Raw genomic sequence first — 18,504 nt, 5'->3', positions numbered from 1 at the left:
TGGTTTTATACAAAATATTCTAAACTTTTAAGCTAAATTTTTTTCCCTCTCCTTTAGGACAGGATACTTAAATAGTAATGGATTTTTAACATCGTTCTTAGACTCAAAAAAATTTCTGTAGTCCTATATGCTAGTGTTTGGTTATAGCTTTGGAGTGATCCAAGGCACCTGATTTAAATACTCTCTTTCTGCTATTCCTTTTCTTTCTTAATTCTTTACTTTTTGAGATTTGTTTTCTACAAAGGTCCACCTTTACTCCTCAAATAGAAACACTTCAAAAACAGCTTTAATTATCACATTATGTCCTATTTATCCAGCAATCCCCCCAGCCCCTCCCAAAAAAACCACTATTTTCTTAATTGGGCATCTCTTTGGAAGAGAGGATAATGGATCCTGAACTGACTTTAACTAATGATGTTGTTTTAAGTATGCCATTAACCTCTCTGGACCTCTGTAATAAAAAGGACCCAGCTTCATAGATGACCACAAGATACGTTCTAGCTGGCATGATTCTTTACCTATAAGGTTTTTTTTTTGTTAACCCTCAAGAGATTTTTCAGATTTAAGATTCTGTTCTTTTGAGAACTTCTTATTATTCTAAGAGGTAGAATAGACTGAAAACATGCAGATTTATATAGAGACTTGGCTCTGCTACTGACTAGGATTGTAAGTCTTTGAGCCAGTCACATAATTTCCTTTGACCTCAGGAAACTGAAGGTCTCTTCTAGCTCCCTAAGATACATTTCTAAGGATTGTAAAGCTAAGAATAACAACAGTAATAACAAACATTTATTGAGCCTTTGTATATCAGAGACTGTGCTAAGTACTTCACCAGATTATCTCCTTTAATCTTTATGGCAGTCTTTTATGGATATTATAATAACATGGGTATCTTTGGGGATGATAGGTTTATGTTGTGTTATCAAATGATTCTAGGGGTGTGTTTTAATAGTGCATCCTTTGTTTTTGAGATTGCAGTCACAGAGGTCAGCCAGACCAGATGCCCTTTGGTGTCATTGTAGAGACTGAACATTGGACTGTGTTAGTGCTTAGACTGAGCGGATCACTGTCTTTGGAGTCACTGGATTACTCAAAAGGGAGAAGTTATAACCTCCCAGAACTGTTCAAAGGAAGGTGAAGCATGGTTCACCTTGACCATGTGCCCTTGGCCCACTGAGGCATGTCACTCTAGCACTGCAACTCTTATGTTCAGTTTTTTAAACAGACTCTTATCAAATGTTAAAAGAATAAAAAGATTCTAATTTACACAGTATAACTTCTGAATTTTTTAATACAGAAAATAAAACAAAATATCCTTTCCTATAGTGTAGCTTAGTTCTCTACGGTTGCTTATGTCAAATGCTCCCCTCTCTTCTTTGAGTGTCACAGAAATGTGCAAATTCAGATAGTCTTGTTCCTTTCAGAGGAATAACAACAAAAGTAAATCAATAAGAAAAGATTTATACTTGTGTGATAGTATAAATTACACGTAAATATGCAAAGCTGACAATAACTTAACAAGTGAACTTAAATAGCAGTATACTTAGTAGAATGAGATCTGAGTAAATTTCTTTAAAATTTTTATAATCGAACCATATTAAATGATTAACATAATATATCTGCATATTAATGAAATATTTTGATAACTAAGATTTATAATATAATAAAGCATATTGAATTTATTATATTTAAGATGTCAGCACATTTTTACATTTCAACAGTTGACTTAAATTCAGGTTGGTGGCTTCAGCTTTTCATTTCAGTCTTCAAAGTACTTATTAGCATTTCATTGTCAAAGTTGATGCTTACTTAGCTTTTTGAAACTGACAAAAGACCTCTGAGTTGACAGTCACTTCCTGAATAAACAAGATTTTGAAGACAGTTGAAGTGCATACTCTGGAGACTATATGTAAAACTTACTGTGGGGAGTTTATTGTAATTTAAAAGCAAATGAACAAATAAAACCCTTCTCAAATCTTTAACACAATTTGATAGTTTATCATTTTCCATTATCTCTGTCAGAATCAGAGAAACCAATAACAATGAATTAGGATTAGTATTTCATAACTGTAAAAGAGAAATTTAAAGACTATTGATAGTACCTTTGAGAAATAAAATAATGAAGAAAATGAAATGAATAAGATGAAAATAACGAAGAAATTTTTTTAAAAAATTTAAATTTGGGGAGTTCTGAAATATGCAGTAATAATACTTTTTGATTAAAGAGCTAGATCAGATCAATGTTCTTACCAATGAAGCTTTATATAAAATAGAGATGCCTGCAGAAATTTTGATTGAGTAGAATCAACGTGGAGCCCAGACATCTATATTAATATATTTATCTTTCAGTATATGTGTGTGTGAGAGTCTGTGAACAGTAAAGGTTACAACTAGTAGATGAGGTCCATGATTCTCAAACTTGTTGGTCCTAGGACCCCTTTACACTTTCTAAATTATTGAAGGCTTCAGAGAGCTTTTGTTTATGTGGATTGTGCAGAAGAGCTTTTGTTTATGTCAGTTCTATCTATTGATATTTACTATATTGGAAATCAAAACATTTTTTAAAAATCTGTTAATTCATTTAAGAAACAATAACAATTACATTTTAACATATTAGCATTATTATTAAAATAACCATATTTTATGAAACAAGAAAAATTAGAAGAGTGGCATTGTTTTATATTTCTGTAAATCTAATGTATGGCTTAATATTAAGACAAAAACTGGATTCTCATAAATGCTTCTGAATTCAATCTGATGGTGATATGTTTTGGTTGAAGTGTAGGAAGAAAATCTGGCCTCACGTAACAAGAAGTTGGAAAAGAGGAGGAGTATTATAATAGCCTTTTCAGATAATTTTGGGTTTTCCTCTTTGATATCATGCCAAAACAGGTGGTAATTTCGTAAAGGTTACTTGCGATGAGGAATCTGAAATCTTATCAGTAGTCATTTCTTACTCTGTTACATTGAAATCTGTTGGTCTGTCTTGAACTTTGAGTGGATCTATCTTTCAGCCATGCATGATTCTGTAACATCATGCATTGGTCGTTTTGAAAATATTAGTTCATTGAATTATGTAGTCTTCCAAACATTGACGTGTTTTATATGATATCAAAAATCACATTTGCTAATATCATCCAGAAAAGCCATTTAAGCAGTGGGAAGGTGTCAAGTGTAGGGTGACAGATTTAAATTTTCCAACATTCTGATTTTCACTTGAAAGTTTGAATTTTATCATTGACTGTTAGTTGTTTTCCTTGAGGTCGTAGGCTCACTTCGTTCAGTTTTTAGAAAATGCTGAACACCTGAATCGGAATAACCAACATTTGTTAGTCATTCTTTCGAGTAAAAAATGGTATTCCATGGGAAAAGGAGTTAGTTCAGCTTGCAACTCAAACAATAGTTTTCCTCAAGACAACCATCTGCAAAGGGAACCCAGGTACCTTTTACATCATTTGGTATGAGGCTTTTTCTCTTTTGGAGAAATATGGAGTTTTTCAAATGTGGAGATGTAAAACTCTAAGCTTAATGTAATCTACAACAGATGAGGCAGTTAAAACAAGCAAACAAAAAACTGTCTAAAGTGACCCATAGAGCCGGCCCCGTGGCACACTCGGGAGAGTGCAACACTTGGGTGCGCAGTGGCGCTCCCACCACGGGTTCGGATCCTATATAGGCATGGCCGGTGCACTCACTGGCTGAGCACGGTGCGGCCGGTCACAAAAAAGACAAAAAAAAAAAAGTGACCCATAATAACTCTTTCAATATGCTATTGTTCATTAAAAGCAGTATCATTGGTATAACATATTAAAAACTATACTTCATATCTCCAAGGCCAGGTTGTTTTATTTATTTATTTATTTTTTTGCTTATTTATTTTTTAAGACCAGCTTCTTTTAAAGATGAAAACAACAAAAAGACATTCAGCTGATAACATGATTTGATATTCTGACAGTGAAAAATACAACAAAAGCATACACTTAAAAAAAAAATCTTTCTATAGCTGATCCCGCAGGAGATATTTTAGGCAAGGTTTTTTTTTGTTTGTTTTTGTTTTTTTTTTTAACAAGAAACTTTTTATCTTAATGTCTTCCTTAATGAGAAACATATTTAAAAATAATCAAAATAATTTCATCTTGCAATTCGATAGCAAGTTACAGGTTTGAGTTCATAGAAGAAAACGTGATAAAACTTTGAACTAGGCTTACTAGTGGTAGGTACTTAGCACAACAAATGTTTTCAATTCAGTGTCTCCTTTAGTCATCTGTGTTGCTAAGACACCTATATTATTACAAGTTTTCTCTCTAACATGTTATTGGTTCATATTTTGTATATATTTTGGCTGTCATATGAGGAAACAACATTTAAAATGCCTTTCTTCCTTTCACCTATAGCCAGCCATTACTTTTTTAATAACCTTGCTGTAAGACAAAAAATTTCTGTTTTCTTCTGACAGGATAAGGGCAGGAGGCTGCAGTCATTCAGACAGGAACTGGTCTATGAGTGAAGAATTCAGTGAGTCTTACAAATGTGCCATGAGCTTTGCCTGCTCATTCTTTCAACATTTGTTTAGCACCTTCTTTGTTCCAAGCATTGTGTTAGGTGATAAAACCGATAATGATAGTATCAAAATCACCCCCACCACCTAGTCTGAGAGTTTTGAGAACTGTCTGCATTCTAGGTACTAAAAATATGTGCTTTACATACATTTTATACATTTTACATACGTTATCGCATATCACTCTCCTAACACCCCTATGAGGTGTAGGTACTATCATCATTCCAATTTTACAGATAGAGAAACTGAGACTTACCTAAGGTCCCGTAACTAGTAAGTGGAAATGAGATTCTTTTACAGATAGTTTGGACTGAAGAGCCAAGCTTTTAACCACTTAACTGTAGATAACACTGAACTTCAGTTAAAATTTTTAAAAATTGTTTTTACCCTTTGGGATGAGGGTTTATAAAATGCAGTTCCCTGTCTGCTTTGTTTCTTGTATAAGGACTGTATGAGGTGGTCGCAAAGGACCCTGTGGTTTGGGCCTTAGAGGTCTTTTGGAGGCACATACCGATTGGAAGGAGAGAGAGAGAAATCTAGGATGGAGAGATGTGTAGAAGTCATCTTTTAGAGTCACAGAAGTCCCATGAGAGGAGGGAGCAGATTGGAAGAAAGGTTCAGACATAGGTTTCATAGATGAATGTAATCTTTGTTTAACAATGTGATTATTGGGACTAAGGATGAAAAGATCTATTATCCACCCAATACTTATTCTAATTATAATTTATTCATTAAATATGTATTTATTTGTTTAATATCTGTCTTTGTAAAGAAGCATACAGCCCTATTTTCTGGTATTCACTATGGTTTCATGACCACCTAGCATATAGTAGACACTCAATAAAATTGCTGAATGAAAATTGAGAGCTTAGTATTCTGCGTATATACTTTGAGCATTTTAGTATTTTCATTTAATGAATTTGTGGGGTATATAAAGTGTTTACACTGTCTCAGGCCACATGTCCAGCATCCTTATTTTTTAATATTCTTTTAAAAATAAAGCACATCCTAATTATATTACTGCATTGGCCAATCTGGAATTTCAGTTATAAACATAAGACTTGACTGTTTACCCATGAGACACCCTTGTAAATTATGTGTGTCTGCTTGGTAGATTTTAATGGAAAACTTAATTATCTATGTCTGAAGACAGTTTAATTAGTTGCTCAAGAGTCCCCTCTTTCAGTTTGATTGAGAGGATAGTTTTGTTAATTTTCATTTAAGGAACAGGAAAAGCCAATGCAAAAAAGCAAAACAAAAACAAAATGGCATGCAGTTAAATAACTCTCCTTGAAACTCTGATAGACATCTGATAAAGGACTGCATATATCTAAGTAAGATTGAGATATCACTTTACCCATCACTATCAAAATAATGAAAAAAGCTTTTAAATTGCCACAAGTTAATAAAGGCTAACTTTACTTCTCTGTGTGTTGTAAATCAATTGTCAGGCTTAGAACTAAATTGGGGGTGGTCATTTTCAGCTGTGAATATTTCTGCTTGCTTATGATTCTGGGACTTTGTGACACCTGAACCTTACCAGGCGTTAAGAGTCTCATCACATGTTGAGTGATCATATCCTCAGGTCTCAGTGATCATAGCCCAGGTCTCACAGTAGAGTGGAGAGAGGATAGGGTGTGAGTGAAGTCAGGAGGCCTGGGTTTCCATCAATGCTTTTTTGCCTATTGATTATTTTTACCCCTGAGCAAATACCTTAACATCAATTAATTTCCTTTCTGAAAAACAGGAATGTGAGTATACAGTGAAATGGTATATGTGACAAAGCACTTTGTAGAATCTTAATCTCTGTGTATTAGTGCTACCCATTTGGGGGCAGTGTGAAAGCTGGGCCTTTTTTTTTTTTTACAGATTAGCAGGAGACTACAGTAATTAAAATTATTGAAAAGTAGGACTAAGCCAGGATTATTAAGCCAGTTACCTCACAGATTACTTTTTGATATGTAATATGATTACAGAATCAGGTCTAGGACTGGAAGAGATTTTCTAAGGCCTGCTCCAGGCCTGTTCTCCTGAAACTAGATTATGCATTTCCCCGCTAGTTGTCAGGGATATGTGTTGGGAAAATATAGTAAAATGGACAGGGCCCCTCAGATGTTCAGAATCTTACCGAGCATTTGATGTAAATAGGCACATGTGCCCAGGTGTTCCTTGGTTATTGTCTAATGTAATTATGTATGGGCACCCAGGTGTCCTGGGTTATGGACTTAAGTATAAAGGACAAGTGGCTCTAATCCCTAGGGCTCCCTACCCTGTGGGAGGGGGCCACAGAGAGACCACTACTGCTGCTGGTGGCTGTTGCTGCAAGCTTTTGCTGCCGGTGCCCCTGGGACCCTCTGAGAGGCCGCCACTGGACCTGTAAGCTGCTGCTGCTTCTGCTCAGGATGGAGCTCATTTCACTTGCCAGTGGCTCCTGGGACTTTTCCCAATTTCCTAGCATAGACCTGCGTGTGAGGGGTTTGGTGACCCAGTCTGTAGAATGGGTTTGAAGGGTTTGAGCCCTAGCCCTGACAATACAAATGGAAACAGTATAACTAAAATAATGAAATGTTTTGGCTTTACTTATGGATTGCCTAGCCGTACAATTAGCGTAGCTATTGCCTTAACCCGAGAACTGGCGTAGTAGTGTAGTTTACAATGTTAAACCTAAAAATGACATATCCTTTTAGAGCATCAATTTTACACAGTAGTAATTGATTGAAACCATTTTTTTTAATTAAAAAAGCATAGATACATTATTGGGAGTTGGGAGAGCCACCCCTGGGTCCCTGCAAATCCCTGTTCACTGTTGGTTGCTATTAGGGGTATTTTGGTGGAAAAGGCAGTAAAGCACCAGCCTCTGCTGGCCAGATGGCCTTAACAGCAACTGACCTTATCAACCTAAGGTCTTTATTTGCATCTCCCTTTAACCTATCCTTTGTGGAGGAGGAAAATCAGCGGGGTAGGTTCTTCTCCGTACATTAAAATATCACTAAAAGATGCATGTTAAGTCATCCTTTAATCTTTTTGTTACTCACAAGAGCAAATTGTTGCAGGCTGACTTTCTGTGTCTAATTTTCTAGTAAATGATCACTTGTGGGCTTTGTTCAGGTGCCTCAAATCACTGTTAAGATGATGAGTTCTGTGAGACACAGTATTTACATATATGAAGAATCTAATGATTGTCTCTTGTAGAAAGAAGAGCATTTAAGTTAGGAGTTGTTAAAATTCTCTCTTAATTTCATTAGGATTCTTTCACAGGAATTCCACAAAATGAAATACTATGAGCGTGATATAAAAAGTTTGTTTTAGAAAAGGCCCCAAAGCAAGCTAGTTTTACTTTTTTAACATCATTGTCTTATAAAACATGCCCTATAGCATTGTCAATTCAAAGGAAAGTTCACGTCTGGCAGTGAGTTAGACAGTTCATACATCCATGAATTATGTTCATTTTTATACTTCTTCCCAGGGTAATTATTTATGAAAGTTAAATCTTTTTGTCTTCAGGCCACTATTGCATTTTTAAATAATAAAAATAGGTTTTTGAAAGTATCTTTGAACTTCATAAATCTACTTCATACCATGAATCAACATTTATCTATCAAGGCTTCAGATGAATATTTTAAATAAATTACAATTGGGATAGTCTAATCAAACTACAGTTTGTTTTCGTAATATGTAGGAAGAGATTAGCTTTATAACTTAAGTTTAAACAAGACTAACAATTCCTTTTAAAAATAACCAAATTGTTTAGGCTTTATCCTAGCCTAATCAACAGAAGTTACTGGAGAGATGAGAAAACTAAAAATGTGAGGTTATTTCAAAAAGTTTGTGGAAAAAATTGAATTAAAAGATAATATGAATCCTTCCATGAACTTTTTGAAGACCCCTCATATAGTGTTTAACTTTTTTTTTTTCTTTTTTTCTTTTTGCCTTTTTTCGTGTCCGGCAACGGATCGCAACCCTCAGTGTCGCGCCCGTACCGGACTGGGACCGGCAACGGGATCGCAATCCTCGGTGCTGCGCCCGCACCTCGCTCAGCCAGTGAGCGGGAACCGGTCTGTATGTGGGATCCGAACCCTCGGCGGGAGCGCCGCTGCGCTCCCAAGTGGCGCACTGTAGCAGTACGCCACTCTGCGCTCCCAAGTGGCGCACTGTAGCAGTGCGCCACCGGGCCGGCCCCTAGTGTTTAACTTTTATTCTTATACTGGATTGCCTCTGTTAAACTGGTGAGTGCAAAATGTTCACTGAGGTGCAGTAACTTGAAATAACCTCATATGGCAGTTAAAAATCTGAAAACACTCCTAGTATCAATCTGAGTCTACCTTTTATTTGTATCTTCTATATATTACAACTAAAAATTTTGAAAAAGTGAATACATGTCCCTAGTTGTTGGAAAAGTGTTAGAGGTTCTCTGATTTCACCTTCTGTATTGTTACAGAACAGAAATAGTGTTTGTAAAGCTACACGACTATGCCAGTTGTTCAGTTACATGACTATGCCAATTGTATGGCAAGGCAATTCATAACTAAAGCCAAAACCTTTCATTATTTTATACTGTTTCCATTTGTATTGTCAGGGCTAGGTCTCACAGACCCTTCAAACCCACTGTACAGACTGGGTCACCAGACCCCTTACATGCTAAGCTGTGTCACCAGACCCCTCACACGCAGGTCCACGCTCAGTAATTGGGAAAGATCCCAGGAGCCATTGGCAGAGACACCAGCTCCGTCCTCAGCAGTAACAGAAGCAGCAGTGGTGGTGGCCTCTCGGGGCATCCCGTGGGCGGGGGCCCTGTGGATCAGAGCCACTTGTCCTTTATACTTAAGTTATAACCCAGGACACCTGGGTGCACATGCGCAATTACATTAGACGATAACCAAGGAGAACCTGGGCACACGTGCACATTTACATCAAATGCTCGGCAAGATTCCGAACATCTGAGGGGCCCTGACCATTTTCCTATATTTTCCCTACGGTGTTTTTATTTATTTTTTTTTTTTTATTTTTTACCCCTACGGTGTTTTTATAAGTCTTTCAGGTATTAGTTATCAAAAATTTGGGTAAAACAAAAATCAAAACGTAATGACATTTCCCCAAGTAGCCCCTCAGGTTCATTGTGGGGGAGGGGTGGATTGAGAGGAAGTTCCCATGGAGACCAATTTCAGCTTTTCATTAAGAAGAGCCAGGGAAGAATGTTGTTATAATCATCATACAACCGTCACTGCCAGTGGCCAAATATTGGGGAACATTAGACTAGAACGTTTTACTCTTACTGTGTAATTTTGTTTATATGTAACATGATTATAGGATATAGTCATGTTTATATGGTTACATAATTCAGAATAAGGACAAAATTTTATTTTATCTTCCCAAAGCACTCTTTGTATGAATTGTTACTGATACTTAAGGGTTACCATCTACCACCCTCTAAGAACTTGTAAATGAAAAAATAAGACTGTGTCTTATGAATTAACTTTAAGATATCTGAGCAGAGGTATTCAAAATAACCTAAAATATCAGAGCAGAAATATTCAAAATTGAAAGAAACACCTAAAAAAAGGGAGACTCAAAGAGGTAGAAGTTGCTTATGCCCATCCAGGCACTCCTAAAGTGAGGGAGCCCCCACCAAATGGATGAGTGTTCCAGTCCATTGGCAAGGCCATCCTAATTGTAGAGGATTCAACAGATGTCTTAAATATTCAGTGCATTAAATATTCAGTTCATCTAACCCACTCCACTTGTTCTGATTCCATTCTTACCAACTTCCTAATGATTTTTTGTTTCCAGTATAGGTGTGCTACCAAAAAAGAACATGTTGGTCACCCACTTTATTGATAATTATATCTCATTATATCTTACTATAAACTAGACAACTGTCATTCGGATTTTACCTGTCAGTTTCATTAGCTTGGTATTATCCTGTTAGTCTCCCTTTGAGAAATAAATATAATCTCCTTGTGCTTACAAATTAAGGTTCTGAGCCTGCAAAATTGGGTAATGGATAAAACCCCATTGTAAATTTGACAGAACTTGCTATAGCCAGCAGGCCCACTTAAACATACCCAAATCTTTCAGCACATCCCTGTGTTGTCAGTTAAATTAATGGAAGCAGACATATTGTTAAGTATCTTGGAAAATATTCCACTCCTGTCTCTAATGGAAAAAAATTAGATTACAAATTATAGTTCAGAGGATGAGGGTAGGAATTATCTGCATATCTAGAGTGAGTTGAATTTGCTTGAATTCACAAATCCTCATGTTATAACTTGATATTGGAGGTTTCAGAAAAGCTGTGTTGCTTATACCTCAATTTTCACATTTTATAGAAATGGTAGGATTTTGCTAAACCTGAACCAGAAACCCTAATTACCTAAGAGTTAATTCACTAACACTTCACGTCCCCAAGCCTCAGGGCCAAGCCAGTTAGAACATTCCTCACTGGTGCTTTTTGTGTGAAATGTTGACTTAGCTTAGTTAACTGGAGTACTGTGTTAGTAAGTCTAGCATCACCATGATGTTACAAAGGGGGTGGCTGTTTGGGTTGTATGAAGTATTTCCAATTTCCTAGAGAACATTCTTCTTATAAATGAGTACTGACATTCAGTAGTTGAAGATTTATTCCTTTGTCTTGAATCTTGGGTCCCGTATTAAAAATTAGATACTTGTGGAAAAGAAAGTGTAATCAGTCATTTGTACCATAATGTGAATAAATTGATCAGACCCTATCCTGTAAGCAGGATTTGATAGGATTACTCAGAGTTTAAGCATAGGGGTTCTACAAAATTGCCAGGGACAGGGTGGTAGGGTAAAGGTTACAGAACAGTGATGCCTGCGACGTGTCCCTAAACCATCAGTTACAATTTGACCTGAAGCTCACATTGCACAGGACTGTGGCCTTGGGTCTTCATCTGTATCAGAGTCACACATTATACTAACTCTGATCTTGGAAATATAGGTCCTTGGATACAAGGAAAGGAGGAGAAACTTCCATTTATTGATTACCTTCTGTGCCAGAAATAATGCAAAACACTTCCCACATATTATCTCATTTAATTATTAATAATTCTACTCTGTAAGTATTTTTACTTCATTTACATATTAGTAAACAAAGACTGAAATAAATTAGTAACTTGACAAGGACATGCCACAAACAGTAAATGACAGGGTTATGGTTAACAGTTTTGTCTGGCCCCAGAGCCCATGAGTTTCCTGTTTTACCACACTTGGTAAAAATAAGAGCTAGTTCAACAAAAATCCAGTATTATTACTTAACAAACAACAGTGGAAGTTTTTATTATTTGAGAAACAGTGAATGTGTTTCTTTCCAAGGTGACCTATTTTACCTTCCTTTTCTTATTTCTCATAATACTCCCCACTCCAGCCTTTGACCATTTTTATAGTACTCTTCTCTATGTTACAGATGGTATGGACTAAGTAAGAAACAGAGGTCATGGAATCTGCCCATTGTTTTTTCCAGGCCAATCACCCTCATTCACATGAACCTCCAGAAGTGATATCGTTATCTGGGATGGGCAGAGTCACATCTGAAGACAGGCCAAAGATTCCCAGTCAGGATGAAAAGCTAAATACTGTTGGGCCGGCCCAGTGGCGCACTGGAAAGTGCGCCGCTTGGGAGCGCGGTGGCGCTCCCACCAAGGGTTCGGATCCCATGTGGAGACCAGTTCCCGCTCACTGGCTGAGTGCGGTGCAGGCGCAACACCAAGGGTTGCGATCCCCTTGCTGGTCCCCGGTACGGGCGTGACACCAAGGGTTGCGATCCCGTTACCGGTCAGTAAAAAAGACAAAAAAGGAAAAAAAAAAAAAAAAAAAAAGCTAAACACTGTTGGTGTTTCCAGTAAAAAATGACCTTGTAGGATATGTGCCCTGTCAGTTTAGACCCCCACCAAGTTAAGCCATTTTCTTCTGTTTTATAGAGCCAGAATATGAGAGGCACTGTATCCCCAACATCTTAACATTTGTTTCTTACTCCCATTATAAGGTAGCAGGAAGAGCTGTTAGGATTTGGAGACAAAAGATGGAGATTCAGATCTCAGACTTTCTGTTTCCTGACTGCGTGACCTTGAGCAAGTCATTACTTGAGGCCCAGTTTCTTCATCTATAAAGTGACCATCCATCATGAAACATACCTCCCAGGATGGTTGTGACCAATAAATAGGACAACTGTGTGAAGGATCAAGTAACATTCCTGGGTCCTTAACAAATACTAATAATTTCCTTTCTTTGTCATTTTCTACCCCTCCTCCCAACCCTGCTCCCTCAACTAACATACATGTCATTATATGCCTTTATAAAGACAGGATTAAAGATAGAATGTGGGAAATTGGGTAGAGGCCATAATACAAAGTGAAGGGCAAGAGTTTCCAGGCATGCTTGTGTAGTATAGACCAAAAGCAGATTACAGACTCCTTGAGGACAGGGACCTGTGTCTTATGTTCACCCAGCATACCCTACAGCTAATATTTAGCATAGCACCCCTGTAATACCATCATTTATTGAGCACTTGGTGTCTGCAGGTGGTCTTTTCATCTTTTATGTGTCATCTTCTTTAAACTTTCCATAACTTGTTAGATAGGTATGATTATCCCTGTTAGGTAGATAAGGTGACCAAAGCACCAAGCAAAATCTCCCAAGGTCAGTATTCATATTTAAGTTTCTGTGATTTCAAATCTCATCTTTGTTATACCACACTGCCCCCAATAAAAATAGCTGCCTTCATTTGGTTTTATTTATTTATTTATTTTTCCTTTTTGTCTTTTTTCATGACCGGCAACGGATCGCATCTTTTTTCGTGACCGGCAACGGATCGCAACCCTCAGTGTCGCGCCCGTACCGGCCCGGGACCGGCAATGGGATCGCAACCCTCCGTGTTGCTCCCTGCACCTTGCTCAGCCAGTGAGCAGGAACTGGTCTGTATGTGGGATCCGAACCCTCGGCGGGAGCGCCGCCGCACTTCCCAAGCGGTGCACTGCTACAGTGCGCCACCGGGCCAGCCCGTGGTTTTATTTTTTAACCAAATATTTATGGAACTTTTATTTGTTTAAGCTACTATGCTGTATTGAAGGTTTATATGAAGATCTAAAAGACTTAATTTTATATAACTAGCTGCACAGGTAACTGTGATATGAGGTAGAATGTGACATGTCTCATAATTAATGAACCAGTGAAGGACTCTGAGGTTCACAGGTGAGCAAGATCACATCTAATTGGTGCAAATCATCAAAGGCCTTCACAAACGAGAGGGTGTTTGAATTGAGTCTTGAGGTCTGCGTTTCCTACATGTCCTGCATGCTAAGCTCGAAATCTTAAGGTCTTAGTCATTATATTACTTTTTTCTTACCATTTGTTGTTAACTCATTCCTACTCTGTCTTACCATCTGTTTTAGTTCGTTTTGTGTTGCTATAACAGAAATACCTGAAACTGGGTAATTTATAAAAAAGAGAGGTTTATTTGGCTTACGATTCTGGGGCAGCTGCATCTCTTCTACTCATGGCAGAAAGTGGCAGGCAGCTGGCAGGAACAAGCAGATCACGTGGCGAGAGGAAGCAAGAGAGAGAGAGAGAGGAGGTGCCAGGGTCCTTTAAACAACCAGCTCTCATGGGAACTAATAGAGCAAGAACTCACTCATTAATCCCCCCTCCCCCAGGGAGAGCATTAATCCATTCATAAGGGACCCACCCCCGTCACTCAATCAGTTTCCAACACCGCCACATTGGAGATCAAATTTCCACATGAGTTTTGGAGGGGACAACACATCCAAACTCCATCACTATCTATTGCTCCTCTTTGAAATCAAGAGGATAACTTAGTGAAACCACCTTGAATAGAATCACAGAGAAGAAAACCATTACCCTCAAACTCCATAGTTTCCTCTCATTTTCTCCCTTGAGTAGATATAGCATAATATTTCAGAGCCCAACTCCACCACCTGCTAGCTGTGCAATTTTGGGAAGTTAACTTCACTGGACCTCAGTATTGTCAAGTATAAAATGAGGATAATATATGCCTCGTATGGATTGACTGGGATTCTATATGTAAAGTGCCTGTGTGTCTGGAATATAAGTACTCTTAACTTCACTGGACCTCAGTATTGTCAAGTATAAAATGAGGATAATATATGCCTCGTATGGTTGATCTGGATTGACTGGGATTCTATATGTAAAGTGCCTGTGTGTCTGGAATATAAGTACTCAATAAGTAATAAGTAATAATTAATAGTTTCTATACTGTTTACTTAAGTAGATAGATATGACCAGATAAAAGTAAGCATGAGTGATACACATTTGTCTGGAACATCAAGACATTGATTTTGGTCCTTCATTTTAGAGTTAGTAGTTCTTGTGACTTGCAAACTCTTAACCAGAATTAACGCAGAAATGCAGTTGCTGCCATGTTGAGGGCAAAATATAGACCGAACCTTGAGCCATTTGAGAGTAGCTAAGATTTTTTTCATCCTAATCTCTTGTTTTCTATCTCTTTACTGCCCTTGGTAGCTGTACAAATTGCAATTAATCCAGTATTAATTGATTAAGTAAAAAAATTACCTAGGAAAGACAGCACAGTACAACTCTGCAGAGTCTACAGTAGATTTTACTTCTCAATAACAAGATGTTCACTTTTACCTGGCCATGAATTTTCTGGATAACTACCATGAAAATTTTTATGCTTAGTTGAATTTTAGTTATTACAGCTGAAGGACTGGGGATGATCTGTAACACAGGACCTTGATCAAAAATATTCAGAAAAAAGTGCTATTTGGCTTACATGTGTGATTGTTTTCTTTAACTTAACTTGGTGTTAAACATTGTTGAGGAGAAAATATTTACTATTAAACTCGACTCTTTTTCTCATGCCTTCTGAGAATTGGATAAAGTTCACTTTAGGCTATACGTGTCCAAAGAGTTGGTTGGCCTTTGTAATTTCAGTTACCATGTTTCAAACTAGGTCTAAACTGAAGAGTAATCAGGTTAGGCAAGGGACCTTTTTTCATTGCATTTCCTCTTGGAATGGGAGCGTTTTATGTCTCATATTAATAATCTGAGGTATAAATTTGTGAAATTGAAACTTCTGTAGACTTTATTGGAAATGTTTTTTAAAGAAATAAAAGATACTATACACTCAAATAGAAATAATTTGGGAAAGTTTAGAAAATCAATCATTTGTTGTTTCCAATATCGAGCATAGTTTAGGGACCACTTCATGCCCTAATTAAACTAGAATATTCATTGGGCACATAACCCTTGGAGATTACGAAATCTGAGATAAATTGTTTATACTAGCAAATGTACTGAATTCATTTAAATACAGTGTAACATTAGAATCAAAATGGATTAAACTTAATTACTATAGCGGGAGGAAATAGATGGAAGATGATTGTGGAACCAAAATGAGGAAATTTAAGCCTCTTATAGGACCTTAGTGAAAAATGTAGGTATTGCTCTTAAGCAGAGCTGGTGTTGAGTGTCTGACTCAACACCTCCCTTTCTACATGAGCAAACAAACACTAAAAGGTCCTATATAAGCACAGTTACACTACCTGTGTCTGGGACCTGTGTACGTGAGGAATTATTCTCAGCTGGCTCCCACTATGACTTGGCCACAAGCTCTCCGAATAAAGTGTTGAGACTAGAGACTTAAAATAATGGTTTCATCTATTTAAGCATAGACCCACAACAAAACTACTCGTAGTTGAGAGACAAAACTGACCACTCGAGGCTGTTAGCATGCTCCTTGTTCTGCATGAAAATAGTACGTTTCTGAGTTAAACTCCTTTTCTTTTTCATCATAATACTTATCAGTTTTTGATCATCTTTAATGAAATTGGGTTTCAGTTAACTAATCTCAGTCCATAATGCACAAAGAGGGATATAGATCAAACTTTCATAATTTACCTGGCAGTGGTACATTCTTTTTAAAACCTTGTGCTGTATGTTAATTTTCCTCTGCTTTTAATAGGTTAAAAAAAAATTCCATTTTGTAATAATGCATGACTCATTCATTACTCATTATCTTCCCACTGATTTTTTTTTTTTCTTTTGCCTTGAGCCAGCAAGAAAATCTTACATGAGAGGAGGGAGAAACAGAGAGACAGAGTGAGTTGAGGAATACAGTGCTTAAATACTGTTGCTTGATTTTCATTGGTTATCTCCTTTCTTACGGTGGCCAGTCTAATCCAGCCTCCCCTGTCGAATCCCTCCCCTCCCCCACACTCCCAGCTAGGGGCTTCACAGGGTGGCTGTTGCTAGAAACTGACTGCAGGCAGTATGTAGGCATCTTTCATTCAGGATGGACATTAATATATTGGATAGAGAAGAAAGCTTTTAGAAATGTATCATTTGTCAAAATTGCATGGCTTTTGAAAAGGGATAAAGAGATGCTGAGTGTTTTGTATGTTAGCATCAACTCTTTTTATTTCTGTTCAGACTTTTAAGTTTTCAGAAGCTTAAATATAGATTCCTTTAAAAAAAAAAAAAAGGAAGAAAGAAGAATTTGTCTGGGTAGTCGACCTCTGTTTAAGTGCTTCAGCCTCCTCCTCCACCTCTCTGTGGTGTTTCTCTGCAGCTCTCCGTAGGTTAGCTGTGCTGCCTGGCAGAATGCTCGTCTGTTAGCTGAATAGACTTCATCGACAGACATAGATACTAACATAGGTTTTCTTTTTTTCCCGTGAACCCCAAAATGCCATCCAAAGAGTCTTGGTCGGGGAGGAAAACTAATAGAGCTGCAGTTCACAAATCAAAACAAGAGGGCCGTCAGCAAGGTTTATTGATAGCAGCCTTGGGTATGAAACTGGGCTCTCCAAAGTCGTCTGTGACAATCTGGCAACCTCTGAAACTCTTTGCTTATTCGCAGTTAACATCACTTGTTAGAAGAGCAACTCTGAAAGAAAATGAGCAAATTCCAAAATATGAGAAGGTTCACAATTTCAAGGTAAGAATTATTTGTTTCTAATCTTTTCTTATAAGAAATGCACATGACTTGAAACATATAGTATTAAAGGAATATCTTCTGATGTCTTTTTAAAACTAGGATGACTTGACTAAAATGTTCTTGCTGTTTAAGGAATGATATGTTTTGGGCCTGATTTTATTTTAAGGAATAGCTGACTAAAGTTAATAGAAACCCAACCCCATTTTCTCTAAGGCTGTTTAATCAATGTGCATTCATTAGTAAAATTCTTAGCTGATATTAGAAAGGCCTCATTTAATAATGATTTTGGCATTATTTTTATTTATTTTTTTTATTTTTTTTCCCTTATTTTGGCATTATTTTTATTTGTGATGCAAATATGTCTAAATACATTTGTTAGATATTTCATGAGAAAATTAGATCTTATCTCTCTTCATTTCTGGTAAAAAGCTTTGGATATAAGAGACATGTGCTGTTGCATTGGGATTAAGCAGATGGTCTGCATTTCCCAGAGTTTCTGTCTTTTCTCCTCTGTTAATGAATTGGCCATGATGAAAGGAGGATATCTACCATGGGACTGTTGATGCTGCTGACATTAGCAGCTTCTCTTCACTTTGAGTATTTGCTTTCACTGTGTGTGTGTGTGTGTGTGTGTGTGTGTGTAGCTTTTAATTATTGATTATTGTTTTAATGTGTTTTATCTACCGTACTTGAATCTTTTTTATCAAAATAGTGTGCTGTATGCAGATCTTGCCTGTATTTATAGCATGGCTTCTCTTCACTTTGAGTATTTGCTTTCACTGTGTGTGTGTGTGTGTGTGTGTGTGTGTGTGTGTGTGTGTGTGTGTGTGTAGCTTTTAATTATTGATTATTGTTTTAATGTGTTTTATCTACCGTACTTGAATCTTTTTTTATCAAAATAGTGTGCTGTATGCAGATCTTGCCTGTATTTATAGCATTATATAAGGCCTTGAAGTTCTGTCCTTTGCAACCTAATTCAGAGACTATAGAATATGAGGTT

The 18,504-nt window shown here is 37.1% G+C and overlaps 1 protein-coding gene across 1 annotated transcript in view; it reads left to right on the top strand.

The window, feature by feature from the left end:
- Window positions 1–18,504, top strand: part of CHN1 (chimerin 1) — a 131,338-nt gene that overhangs the window by 76,113 nt on the left and 36,721 nt on the right. Inside the window, exon 6 of the mRNA XM_008568392.1 lies at window positions 17,427–17,504. Within this exon, the coding sequence (XP_008566614.1) occupies window positions 17,427–17,504 (78 nt within the window). The remainder of the gene's footprint in view (window positions 1–17,426; window positions 17,505–18,504) is intronic.

The sequence above is a fragment of the Galeopterus variegatus genome, unplaced genomic scaffold (assembly GCF_000696425.1).
Source record: "Galeopterus variegatus unplaced genomic scaffold, G_variegatus-3.0.2 Scaffold405, whole genome shotgun sequence".
NCBI lineage: Eukaryota > Metazoa > Chordata > Mammalia > Dermoptera > Cynocephalidae > Galeopterus > Galeopterus variegatus.
The sequence above is the reverse complement of the archived record's forward strand: the minus strand, read 5'-3'. Positions and strand labels throughout refer to the sequence as shown.